This window comes from Mirounga angustirostris, unplaced genomic scaffold (assembly GCF_029215605.1).
Source record: "Mirounga angustirostris isolate CCGP_5_RB_7025 unplaced genomic scaffold, mMirAng1.0.hap1 SCAF_12, whole genome shotgun sequence".
In the NCBI taxonomy this organism is placed as follows: domain Eukaryota; kingdom Metazoa; phylum Chordata; class Mammalia; order Carnivora; family Phocidae; genus Mirounga; species Mirounga angustirostris.
The window spans coordinates 48,406,280-48,419,738 of NW_026991720.1; the positions used below are offsets into that span (position 1 = coordinate 48,406,280).

At 47.0% G+C, this 13,459-nt stretch overlaps 2 protein-coding genes across 5 annotated transcripts in view; both read left to right on the forward strand.

The window, feature by feature from the left end:
* Positions 1-13,459, forward strand: part of HOXA5 (homeobox A5) — a 32,865-nt gene that overhangs the window by 2,948 nt on the left and 16,458 nt on the right. For 2 of the 4 annotated variants that reach the window (XR_010406457.1, XR_010406458.1), the window contains exon 3: positions 822-925. The gene's annotated coding sequence lies outside the window, so the exon portion shown is untranslated. Of the gene's footprint in view, positions 1-821; positions 6,503-11,535; positions 11,665-13,459 lie in introns of those variants that run through there. The other 2 variants (XR_010406459.1, XR_006788742.3) reach the window with 2 other exon arrangements.
* Positions 10,264-12,594, forward strand: HOXA4 (homeobox A4). The gene is made up of 2 exons (XM_045864526.2): positions 10,264-10,982; positions 11,536-12,594. The coding sequence occupies exons 1-2, from the start codon at positions 10,355-10,357 to the stop codon at positions 11,880-11,882; spliced, it is 975 nt and encodes a 324-aa protein (XP_045720482.1). The 5' UTR covers positions 10,264-10,354; the 3' UTR covers positions 11,883-12,594.

Sequence of the window (13,459 nt, forward strand, 5' to 3'; positions counted from 1 at the left end):
GCTCTTCTGTCTGTCCAGTGCTGGAAGGCAGTGAGTCTGAGGCTACCTGAGCAGCCTGCCTTGCGCAAGGAGACCTCAGACCAACACCCTGACCCGCGACCTCCCTAGCTCTGACCCATCAGAGTTCAGGGCAGAAGGTGGAAAAGCTGTAGGTGGTTCCAAAGCCTGAGTCCAACCTGCCCATCTCTGAGGAAACCAAGATAACTTGCTGGGTACAAAAAAAAAAGAGGAAGAGAGAGAAAGGAGCAAAAGCACAGGGCTTTGTTAGCAGCCCTCAGGGCCCACACAGATGCTGCCTCTTCCCTAAGGTCATCCTAGGCCTCCACTTGCTGAAGAGGCTGCTGCGCCAGGTTGTGGCTCCCAAACCCTCTTCCCCTAACCCACCCAGGCACCCCTTCCCATTCCTCACCCTGAGCCCAGTTGGCTTCTTTTGCTACAATTAATTCGCTACAAATGGAAGGTACTTACCCCATCCTAGCTCGATTGGGAAACTCCTCAGAGCAGCTAAAGCGCAACTAGAGATTTGCACATTTACCGACTGCTTACACTGATGCCGTCTTTCCTTTTAAAAGTTATAAAACAGTAAACTTTATAAGCCCCAGTTCCGGCTATATGACATTTGGGTGCCAAATGAATAGGGTTTTGTCTATGAATTAGATCGTAAAATCATCCATAGCACAGACAGATCGGCTCACTGGCTATAAAACGTCACGTGGGGCCATTAAAGTAAGTTTTATGGTTTTGGGGAGTTGACATCCAACATTATATACCACATAACATATAATCTCACTGACGCTGGACTCCATTTGACTCTTTTGCAGGCTACGTGTGCCGCCCGGTCATTCAAATTGTCAATTTTAGGTCCAGAAGTGTCCAAACCACAAGTTCTCAAAACTCTCTGAAAAATGGCTCCCTCCGAGTTAAGGTAAGCTCGCCTCCTGAGCGCTTTCAAGTTTATTTGTACTCTGGAAAACTTTCTTCCTCTCTCTCTCTCTCTCTCTCTGGTTCAATAACTCTGAGGTTGCCTCTGAATTCAAAAGGGCAGAGCCAACTTTTCCTCTGCCCACATTAGCAGCGCCAGGAGCCAGCTCTGCGGAGGCACCCCGGTGAAAAGCGCCTGTGGCCGCCGCGTCCCCAGGCCTAACTTTAATTGCTGCACAACCGCGAATGTTAATGACTTCCGCTGCTCTCGCCGGCGTGCAAAAGATGATTTTTGTGTTCGAATGGGCCTGTGTGCGGAGACTTGGCAAGGCCGCCCCCCATTCCGGGGCTGGCGGGGCTGGCTCGGCTGGCTCGTCGAGGGGTAGCGGAGCCCTAGGGTGGGGGCTGGGAGACTGTGGGGCGCCGGGCCGCGGGCGCCGAGGGCCGCACTGCGCTGCGGAGTGCTTGGAGTTTGAAAGAAAGGCCCAGGCAGGGCCGAGGCGGACTCTGGCGGGATTCCTTACGGGGCTGTGGCAATATGTCTTCGCGGGCCGGGGTCATTTGGCAGCACTGAATTGAGACGGCTGCCTTCGGGGCCGAGTTTCAGGCTGGCTCGTGAGCGAGCCGGAGGGTGGCAGAGGCCGGCGAGGCGCGGGCCGCACCTCCAGGCTGGGCCCCTGGGTTGCCAGGCCGAGCCCAGGACTGTGGGGACGGCGGGTCCCCACCTGGGGGGAGGGCTCACCATCCCCTCCCCCCGCACCCGGGACCAGGCCCTGAACCTTGTTTGCCTGCACGTTCTTTTTATTTCGGTGGGACTGTTCTCACCCGCCTGTGAGTCTGAAGCAATAAACTTTATGGCCGGATTTAACTTTAGTCTTTGAATCCCCAGGCTAAATGAAAGGAGTTAAAGCGCTTTCTTTTCTTCCGCCTTCCCTTTCTTCTCCCTCTCTTCGTTCCTTTTCCTCTCCTCCTTTGTAGAATTAAGACCTGCAGGCACAGGACGCTCAAAAGGCAACTTAGGGATCCCCTTAGGTAACACTAAAGATTAGAGACATTTACTCCCCCTCAACATACAGGCAAATTCTGTCTTCCAAACTGTGCCCTAAAGTTTGGGGGGAAGTCAAGGTGTCTTCAATGCCCAACTTAAAAGTCCCCAGAGCCATTAGGTTGTTTTTCCTGACACGTCATAAAGGATAGTTTAGGGAAGAAATCGGTCGTTTGTCAGTAGGAGATTTCCGCCTTTCTTTTGTTAGCTGCTCTTTCTGTTTGATCCCAGGAAATTTACATAATCTATGATTTCCAAAACAGTTCCCAATATTGCACCTACAATGAAGTAAGGTGAAATAAATTTTTCCTGGGTACAATTCCAACTTGGCCTCAGCCACCATCCCCTCTGGCCCCAAACCCTCACATTCTTCAGTGGCAAAGTGACTGGGGATGCTGTGGCCTGTCCAGGGGTCTTTTTCTGGATGGGTACCCACAAGGGACCTAGCAGATTTCCCACACTCCCTCTGAAGAATTAGACCAAATTCTCCAGCTCAGAAATGAAATAAAAAAAAAAGAAATAGGACCTTCTGTCGCCAAATGCTTTTCTCCTTAGGAGCTAGATAGTATTCTGCAAGTGCTCATTGGTAAAGATATTTACTGAGTGCTTAAAGTGAAAAAAGAAATTAAGGTATAGTTTTGGAATTTCAACAAACTTTATTGTGCAGAGGCCACTTAAACTCAGCATAGGTCCAACAGTTGTCCCCAAAGTCAGAGGTCCAAAAAACAAACCTGGGAAGTTTTTCGAAAAATCAAAACCCTCCCACAAGTCCCACTTCTCTGAAACAGTGGCAAGGCAAATCCCTGAAGTCATCCTGCGTGACCTATTAAAGTACTGATATTTCAGCACTCAGGAAGATGTGTCCGCATCTTAGTGGGAACCAGAATATAAACTCTATTTGGGTTCTCTTTTGTCATTTTGTGTGTCTGTGAGAATTCTGGAGTCTGTTTTGCTGCTCTGACTTTTGAGTTCTTTACTGGAAAATATTGGGTTAAGTTTTTATTTTAGTTACTCATTTGGTGATCTTGCTTTAGTGATTTCTTGGTGACTAAAATTAGTAGCAGGGAAAAAAAGAGCGATAGGGCTTCTGGCAGGTTCACTTGAGTAACTTGCCCGGAGGAAGCGTCCACACCACGTCCGTGGCCACATCCCACCCTGGGTGTGGGAATGGGCAGAAAGGCTGTTGGACCGATATCCAGCATTACCCAATGTAGAGAATCTTTTCCATGAACTAAAAAAAAAAAAATACAGGCTATATATATTTTATCAGCTTGCTTATTTCTGTCTGTTGTAATCTTTGTGAAAGTTCAGAGTTCCTAAGAGAGCAGGTTAACTCACAAGGAGTTAAATGACTTTTTAAAAATACAGCATCCAGTCAGACCAATGTGAGCGTTATTGGAGACATTTTTTTCTTCCTATTTTCATAGGAAGCATAGTAAAGAGGATGGCTGGTTATCTGCTCATTTTGTAGATAAGTTATTTCTTCTTGTTCATTCTTTGGTGGAGTTTTTGCAGAGGAACTTACTTAGAAAAAAATCTCTGTCATTAAGGGCTTTATGAAGACATCCAGCCTCAGCTGGTGGCAGGAGTGTCTGTGCTCCTCATGTTGTAAAAGGAGAAGGTGTCCAGTATGTGCAGGGCCTCGTTTGTTTCTACAAGCTGAAGAGACAATATTTCCTGAACTATAAATATAATAGGAAGCTTCTAGTCACAATTACTTAGGGGTTTGTTAGGGTTTCCATGGTCTAATTTCACAACATTATGCTGATATGCATATATTCCTTTTCTCCTGCTCTTTCCCCTGCTTCATTGTTGGCGGCTCTGGGAGAGCAGGACAGAATTCTCTACCAGAAATAGAGTCATGTTCGTTTGTTGAGATGTGAAGAGTATTATATCCAAGCAATTAGTGAGGGGAGAGCAAATTACATCCTGAAAGATGGGCTATTAAAGAGGAAAACAATCCTTTTAGCTTAAAAGATGCCCTTCGAAGCCTTTCCCCTGCCTTAGCTCGGGAGTCTGTCTGAGGTTTGCCCACCATGGAGAGTGCAGAATGTTGTGGGCTCCATCCCTTTGGCTTCTAAGGCAGAATTTCTTTCTAGTCAGTGACAAAACTATAAACGGGGCTTCCAGACAAGGCTGAGGGGGTCAGCCGAGGTTCCCACCCACATAGGAGAGGGGAAGCACAGTCCTGGCCATTGTAAACCCCAGAACTGGAAGGTCTGCCTAGGTCTGTTTTGTTTGGTGGTTTTCACAAAGAAAGCTGTCCTTCTTCCACCAGGTCCCCTCCCCACAAACCGGTCTTTTCAATAATAATATTTGTTATGAAGGTTATTGGGTAATTATTGCGATTTTGTGAAGCAGCCCTTGCTGGAGGTGAAGTCTGTCATCGCCTAACAAATGACGCCCGTGCAGTTCACTGCCGGGTTAAGTAAATGCAGAGAAGATAAATCTGCACACCCTAGGAATCGCCAGCAGAGCACGCTTTAGTACAAGTTCACAGTCAACTCGCCTGCCTGGGCCAGCTCTCCCAACAATTAGGGCTGCATCTTTATTTTTAAATAAAGAAAAAAAAAATGTCTCCAACTCCCACTGCCTGCTTTCTCCCTGTCTTCTTTTTTCTTTCACTTTTTTTTTTTTTGAGATTCCATCCTCCTATTCCAGATTTTCCCTGTAAATGTGATGATGAGTGATTTTAAAAATAATCTCCCTCCTATTTAAGTGCTGACAAAAAGAGGTAGGAGGCTGGTTTGACAGGAAATACCGTCACAAACACCCAAGAATATCCAATTCACCCTCTTAATCCAAAAGGCAGTGGCAGAAGCAGGGTGTCCCTGAGATCCTGGGGGGCCCCTTCCCCCTGAAAGAAGAGGCACAGCTTTGTGTATCTTTGTGGCTAGTGCGTTGCAACTGCGGGTCAAAAAGTTGAGGGTCAAAAGTTTATGTTGTACAGCACTCTTAGTCATCTGCCCAGACAGAGTTTGATGTCAATGTTAGAGCTGCGATCTTGACTATCAGCACAAAAGATAAAATGGCTCGGAGTGACGCGTGTATCATGGTATGGACTCCAGGTGAACCCTAGTGGTTGAATGACCTCAATTACGGAGGAAAGGATAGAAAATTCCTCTTTTCAAGAGTAATACATGCTGTATTTCATCTTGAATTATCGCTCCCATTCTGAGGGAATAGCAGCAGGTAAATAGGCATAGATTACTGAAACACCAACACCTTAGATGTTGGAGAACCAGGAGTCTGTGGGTTTGTCACAAAATTAAGAAGCTCAAAACTCATCAGTGGACCTTTAAGAAATAATGTAGCAAGTTTTCAAGGTATCATCATATCTTCAGAGGCAAGAGAACCCAGCAGGACACTTCCTTTAGTTGAAAATTGTTATTTTGATTGGACAGTTTCTTTTTCTTTTTCACACATATAATGATTCCTCAAGTTTGTGAGAACAAGGGCAGGCACAGGCACTTCTCACAAAATGTATTCTTTGCAATTTTCAAACACAGAATGGTTTTTCTGCAACCTCTACCCACTAAATGCAAAGAGTTCTCAGAGCTGGGAAGGGAAGGAAGGAAGTGGAAATGCTCCCGCAAGGGCAGGATTCTTCCACACTCCACCAGGGACAAAATGCTTATTGGTACCATGAAAATGTTCCTGTTGTTGGAAAATTTTCACTATGTTTGTTGTTAACCCAAAACCAAATGTAAGAGAAATGCTACAATCTGTAAGTGGATAACTAAACTGAAAAGAATATGCCATTTGAACAGGAAAATGGAATCCACAAATGCCAGACCATTTCGTTAAGACCACCGTGAGGAACTTCTCTTCTCCAGAAAATACTCTTTAAAAATACATTTGGAATAAAAGCTAAGGAGAGGGGAAGCAAGCTCAGGAGGAAGGGTGGGAGAGTAGAAAAGAAAGGGAATAGTGTGTTGAGGAAGTCAACTGGAACCATGCCTCATGTGTGAGTTGCAACTGGAGAACTAAACAATATTTTATTTTTCATGCACCTATGTTAGCTGTAAATGTTGGTGCCATTAGAATCTGTTTTCTGTTTTCTATTGTCCTCTTCTATGTACTGATCTTCAAGTAATCAGAGTAGGAAAACAGAAGAGAAAAATGAATTTTTTTTCTACGTTTTCCCTTTTAACTTTAGAGATGAGTTAATTCAACTACTCAGAAGGTGGACTCTTGCAGGGATATTTAAGATCATCCCAATATATTCTGGTTGATTGGATTTGCTGGTGCCAGGTACGTTTAGTGGTAAAGTAAATATTTCCTAAGCACTGCCTTCATGGAAGTAATCAGATTGCTTCCACTGTGCAATGTGTAAAGTTTTCACTCTGGCCAAGAGCTTGAAGCCAAATGGGGGTGTGCCAGATGAAAATAGACGAAAGGAAACAACCGTGGTGATTGCTGTTATAGCAATGAACACTTCACCACATCTGGGCTAGTGAAATGAAGAAAACTGAAACCCCCTCTATTACTCACCAAGACAATTATGTGTCTCTTCAAGAAAACCTTGTTATCGTATTATTGGTTAAAAACGTGCCACACCTTAGAAGCATATCAACTTCAATAAGCATAGACACCCCTGAGCCAGTTTTAAAGTTAAAAGAAAAAAAAAAAGTACCTGCAGAAGTTATTGCTTTTAGAGTACCTACTTTTTTATTTGGAGGATTTTTATCTTTAGGCCTCTCACACAATTCAGGTTAAAATTCATGTTTAATCCAGATACACATTTCAATCCTTATGTGTGGGTTGTGTGCACTATTATAAACTACTACAAGGAAACTGCTCCTTGGCCGAATGGCTGAAACAGTATTGCTTCCCTAAAATCATATGCCTCGTGTAGGTATCGGGGAAGTCCTCAAATGCCACCATCAGGCATTTTGAAATTCAGCTATTCCCGTGTGCGCTCCAGAGACTTGCTTCAGACAGAGAACAGTCTGGAGAACTCTCTCGCTCTAAAGAACAAAGGACAAATACAGTCAATACATTCCATAACGTTTACATTTCCTTTGCTTTTCCCCTTGGTTTTCCCTGAGAAGGAGTGACCTGGGCAAAGCACCCTGCTCTCTAAAAGACACTGTATAGACCTTTTAGAAGCGCAAAGTCCAAGGCCGAGGTGAACTTCAGGTCAGCGCGTCTAACAAATATGAAAATGTCGGCTAGTGAAGGGCGCGCCTTGTGATTTAACAAAGACTGTCAATGTGTAAGATTAATAAGAAACAAAATGCGCACGGTGTCACTGTTCGGTCACTTTGAAACTTGGGACAGGGTTGCATTCAAGAGGGGAGGCTGTTCCAAATATATTCAAAATGATTCAAATCAGATTCAAACGAGGCTGGAAACACTGCCTCTCTCTCGCCCTCCCTCTCCCTTAGACTCCCTTCGCTCTCCTTTTCCATCTGGGATTCCAGGACATGATGAAAAGTTATTTCACTTAATGGGATTTTAAGAAAGCTTTTGTTGGGAATATATGTTATCTCTGCACGTGGAAATGAGCAAATGCGCTCACCAGTTTCCCAAGAAAAGGATAACGCTTTCACCCTGCTAGGGACTGGAGCCAGTTGGTGTGCGAAGATTAGCACGCTCCCTCTCTGCTTGATTTCAGGGCATCCCATCTTTTCTCGGGCGAGATGCTGCTGGTAAACTTCAGCTTATTTATTAATTGAGTTAGTCTCTTCCTGGCTTTACTTTGGTGTGTTGGATCTTATGTAAAGGCAAGAGGTTTTGGGTGGTTTTTTTTTTTTTTTTTAAAGCATTTTTCAAAAGATTATTTGATTCAATGGAATGATGCTATGGCTTGCAAAGAGAGATTGTGGAAGGATCAGAAAAGGTACTGAGATTGTTTATTACAGCCATAAATCTTGCAGTAAAATGTCAAAATGTCGGTGTGTGAGATAACACTTGGTGGTCCTGGCTCCGTTTGTGTTTATGATAGGAACCACAAAGACAAGTTACAGGCCTTGGGGGATTCTGTGTAAGCCCATCTTCCTAAAGTAATAGAACCACATGAAACACAGGCACAGTTAACTCGTTTAGGTTAACCATATACAAAACAGTGCCTGTGCCTCGTTAATACTTTAAAATAGAAACTCAGTAGAAGGTTCTGAGGCTAAACAACATGAATTTTGTGTTTTAGTGTCTGTAAATAATATTAAACAGATGTAGTTAAGACCCTAGTACTTAAGGCTGACATGAGGGGGGCAAAATTTCCTTGTCATGTTTTTTTCTCCCCCTGAAGCTTAGAAAGCCACGTTTTGTAAATTACATTATGTATGTATATATTGTTCATATAAAATAGCATATAAAATATGTATCTATTATTTTTTCTTGCTGTAGAGAAATACTGGTTTAGGTAGCTGTATCACAGGCTAGATTTCCCCCCAACTCTAGAGAGGATGTCTAAAGATTACACTCAGCGTTGATTTCTGTCTGTGGATCAGATTTCATTAAAAAAAAATTCAGGGTGCCCCGTGTCGATGGACGGCACTCTTCAGAGACACACTTCCAATGTGGAAAGCCTCTTTGTACTACTTCAGGGTGATTCCAGTTGGAAAGCTAACATGATCCCTTTTTTAACCTCTTTTCCTAAATTAGTTTAAAGATTAGTCCCATATAATAGGCTTTATGTGGCTAAGCATTAAATGACTATCCATCAAATGGATATATTCCAGCATTTAGTAACTCATATGAGTAAGCGATATAAATGAAGATAGAATTGACATTCCTTTTGAAGTGTCTCCAGGCTTAGGCTATAACTTTCCTTGTCTGCAGTCCAGACTCAGTTGTGAGAAGGCTGTTTATACTGCTCTTTGAAAATTCAACTAAGGTGCACCAGCTGAAAAATCCTTGCTTTGCATGCCAATATGAAAGTATTTTTAGCATGGTGACAATGCTAGTTTGCTCTGCTTTCATCTAGGCTGAAAAGTATAGAGGATCCAGGTGTGTCTGTTACTCAGAAAATGGAAGGGAAAGTACACACTACTACGAGTAAAGCATCAGTATTTACTTCAAAGATCAACATTAGGTGGAATTAATATGTAATTTATTTGTTAATAATGGCGTAATTAGTTTACCCATCAAATTTCAATTACCAAATGGCAGGCAACAGTCCTCTCTCCCCGCTTTCCAGAGCTGCTATCGTTAATATGCTAATTTTCAGCAATTCAGAAATTATAGACTATCCTGTAAATATAACTTTAGCCTCAAATACAGCCTGAGAAAGCAGCCTCCAAAGGACAAAATATAGGATTCTTAGCGCGAAAAGACCCGTCAGAGATCAGACTGGGCACAGTGCCTATTCCGTCCTTAGCTTGTTTTTGTTTGGGGATTGTTTTGAAATAGGAAGTTGTTGGTTTCAAAGCTCGATTTTGTGGAGGCGTCGCTGCTACCTATTCCCACCCTTGGGCTACCTTTTCTCTCACAGTCGCACCTAGTAAAGGCAAGCGTGTTTAACTCTCACATCGACACCTCCATCAAACGAGATGCTATTAGAAAGGTTTTGATTTTTCTTAGGAAATAATCGAATAGATTCTGTCTCTAAAAGGAAGAAAAAATGAAAAGTGCCCATCGGTTATATTGGAATGGCCTTGCTTTACATCCTCGGGCCGATTTCTCTCAGCTATTCACCCACCCACCCTTTGCGGCTCCGGCCGGGCTTCTCAACGCAGGGTATATCTGGCGCACGATGTGGGGAAGAGGATCAGTTGGTGAAAAAAATGGGTCTGTTGGCCTTATTCGTTTTATTCCGGGGCCAGGATTAAAACTAGGATACCTCCAAGGTCTCGACGCCATTCCCTTCCCCCGCCGGCCTCGAACCCTGGAAAACGCCAGGCCAGGCTAGGCTGGGCCCGAGGTCAGCGCTGGGCCGCTGTCACGCGGCTGCCCCGAGGCCTACGCCAGGAGTATGGCACGAAAAGGGCCCGGCCTGGGCGTCCAAGAGGACCAGAAGCACTGGCGGGCCCCGCTTCCCAGCAGGACTCAAAGTTCGGGGGTTGGGGGGACCAAAGCTCCAGCTCCCTCCCTCCGCCGGAGGCCGGACAGCGGCATCCATCACCCACCCGCGCGCTTCCTGATCCGGGTCCGCGCGCGCGGCGCGCCCATTGGCGGGGGCTGGTCACGTGGTGGGTACTGGGCGGGGGCGCGCGCGCGGGACCGAGACGAGCGCGCGCGCGAGCGGGCGGGGGGGAGGAGCGGCGCGAACTTTGGTGGCGTTGGCGGCGGCGGGAGGGGGAGGGGTGGGCGCTTGACAGCGGGGGAGGGGAAGGGAGCAGAGGAAAGGGGGGATGGGAAGCGAGGCAGGAGGGGGAGGGGCCTCGGCGAGCCCAGAAAAACGACAACGCGAGAAAAATTAGTATTTTTGCACTTCACAAATTAATGACCATGAGCTCGTTTTTGATAAACTCCAACTACATCGAGCCCAAGTTCCCTCCCTTTGAGGAGTACGCGCAGCACAGCGGCCCGGGCGGCGGAGACGGCGGCCCAGGCGGGGGCCCCAGCTACCAGCAGCCTCCAGCGCCCGCGGCCCAGCACCTGCCGGCGCAGCAGCCCCAGCTCCCCCACGCGGGCAACAGCCGCGAGCCCCCCGCCTCCTACTACGCGCCACGGGCTGCCCGCGAGCCCTCCTACCCTGCGGCCGCGCTCTACCCCGCGCACGGTGCCGCCGACGCCGCCTACCCCTATGGCTACCGCGGTGGCGCCAGCCCGGGGCGGCAGCCACAGCCCGAGCAGCCCCCGGCGCGAGCCAAGGGTCCCGTGCACGGCCTGCACGCGAGCCACGTCCTGCCGCCCGGGCGGCAGCCCCCGCCGCCGCCTCCCCCGCAGCATCGCGCGGCGCCCCCGGCACCCCCGCGGCGTTGCGAGGCGGCTCCAGCCACCCCGGGCGTCCCGGCAGGGGGCAGCGCCCCCGCGTGCCCGCTGCTCCTGGCCGACAAGAGCCCGCCGGGCCTGAAGGGCAAAGAGCCTGTGGTGTACCCCTGGATGAAGAAGATCCATGTCAGCGCCGGTACGTGGCGCCGCTGGGGAGGCGCGGGAGGGTGGGCTGGGGCCGGGCCGGGGTTCGGGGGTCGGGGCGAGGGTCAGAAGAAGAGGCTGAGGGGGAAGGGGGCCTCTGGAGGGGAGCCCCCATCTGGCCCGAGCTACAGTGGGATGTGGGTGTGTGCGCGCCAGCCAGCCGCCTGATCCTAACGTGAGAACCCTTTTGTACCCGGGGTCCCTTTATCGAGAGATTTACGAGACGCCAAACTGTTAGGGCAGTAATTATAGCCCCCATAAATTTAATTGCCCTGGCAGAGGCTTCAGGCCATGTGTCTTTGAAGCTTTTCTTCAGCCCCAATGCCCAGCACCATTCTTTATGGCTCTCGGGTGTTTCCCGTTGTCAATAGCCTGTGAAACATTTTCTTTGCCGTTTTATGTATCTTGCGTGAACTTGGTGTCAGGTTATTATATAATGATGATGTCCAATTGCTCTTCCCCACCCCACCTTCTCTCTCCTCCTCCTTTCCCTCTCTTCCACTCCCTCCTCCTTGGCCTTCTCCTTCGGGGTTATGGGCGTTCAGTCAACCCCAGTTATAACGGAGCGGAGCCCAAGCGCTCTCGAACCGCATACACCCGACAGCAGGTCTTGGAGCTGGAGAAGGAGTTCCACTTTAACCGCTACCTGACCCGGCGGCGCCGCATCGAGATCGCCCACACGCTCTGCTTGTCCGAGCGCCAGGTCAAGATCTGGTTTCAGAACCGGAGGATGAAGTGGAAGAAAGATCACAAATTGCCCAACACTAAGATGCGATCCTCCAACTCGGCCTCGGCCTCAGCAGGCCCCCCAGGGAAAGCACAAACTCAGAGCCCGCACCTGCATCCCCACCCCCACCAGGGTGCCTCCACACCCATTCCCTCCTCCATATAATCTTCTAGAGATCTAGACCAGTTTCATTCCCCCACCTGCTTTCCCTCCTTCTTCTGCCCTTTTCCCCATACTCCTACCTGTCTGGACCATAACAGACCCCAAAACAAAACCCAACTTGGTGAAAAGGATAATAAAAAAGAAGACATTATCCCGGTAAGAGTGTGTGCTGGTTGCCACCAAAGAGAGGACAATAGCCAGGATGCTGGCTGATGGAACAACCTGCTGGCCTGAATAAGGCTGCCAGGTTTGGGTACCTGAGAAGGACCACTTGGCAGCAAATACTTTTGAGATGGCTAAAGTCAGCTGGACAGCCTATGCTGACTGGGGACATATACATGTATATTTGTTGCAAGCAGAAGAAAACAGACCCTTTTCCCACCTTCCCTACCTCCCCCTTCCACATTAAGGCAGCTCATACAAGCTTGTATTGAACTGAATAAATGAGTAGACATTGTGGACCTCACAAGATTATTTAATTCTCAAAATGTATAGACCTTGATGGTAGATGTGACACATGTTAGTTTCCTTTCTTTGCATTTATTTAAAATATTGTTGTAGAGTTGTTGTTGTCTTATTCTGAGGCACAATCTCGGGGGAGAGGGGAGTGCATTTAGACCCATGTGCAACTGTACAAATTGTGGTGTGGCTATATAAAAAAGCCATGTGCTAAGAATAAATTCTGTTTAAAAAACCATTAAAGTTCTAAGACACATTTGTGTGTTTCCTACTTTTAATTAAAAAAAAAAACACAAAACTCTCTGGATTGAGATGTTTGACCTTGCATGTAAAAATCCTATAGATGGCTTGAGTTATGTTCACCTGGATTCTCACTGCTCACGTAATTTGTGTGAGTGTGTTCAACTTGAGCTGAACTTTTGTCAAGTTTGACCCACTGTGGGAAAAGTTCCAAAGAGCAGGGAGGCTCTTGAGCTCTGAGAGGGCTCCTCTTCTTCCCAAACTTGGCCAGGCTTTCAGGCTTCAAGTCTCTGTAAGGCATAGAAACGTGTCCTTCCCTGCAATGAAAGGTGAAACCACGCAATGCTGAGGGCCCAGGGGTTTCTGCAGCTGTTCTACATGCTGAACTCTGAGCACACTTGGAAAGAAGTGGTCCCTTTGGTATTTATTGCACCTTCACACTTAATCTGCCTGTTTCCCTGGAGATAAAAAAATAGTTTGTGCAGAGAGTTGAGATTGCTTTTTGTTTCTTGGCTATTTTTAAGGTTCTCTTCACTAACTACAGCTTGGGGATTTTTGTTTCTCTTTCTCTCTTTCTTTCTTTCAGAAGCAAGAGCTTTCAAAATAAACTGAATTTTCCCGGTAGACCCTCCAAAGTTTCTCTGAGGAAAGAAAAAGCATAATGACACTCCCAAAATGTACCCCAAGCAAGGTAGACCTGGGAGTATTCAGTGCTGGAAAAAAGCCAAATTCTGAGCTAGGGTCACTTTCCTCAAATGCTCCTGGATCTTTCTGCCCAACCTAAAGAGCTAGATTCAAAGGTTGAAAATCAAAGCCCACATCTCAATCTCTGTAACTCTAGTATTTATTTACTGATTTACAAAGCAGTGAAGAGGATTTAG

Excerpts from the sequence above, each read along its gene's own strand:
- HOXA4 (XM_045864526.2), top strand. The coding sequence starts at position 10,355 with ATGACCATGAGCTCGTTTTTGATAAACTCCAACTACATCGAGCCCAAG. Across the intron at positions 10,983-11,535 it reads GAAGATCCATGTCAGCGCCG|TCAACCCCAGTTATAACGGA; the intron begins GTACGTGGCGCC and ends ATGGGCGTTCAG.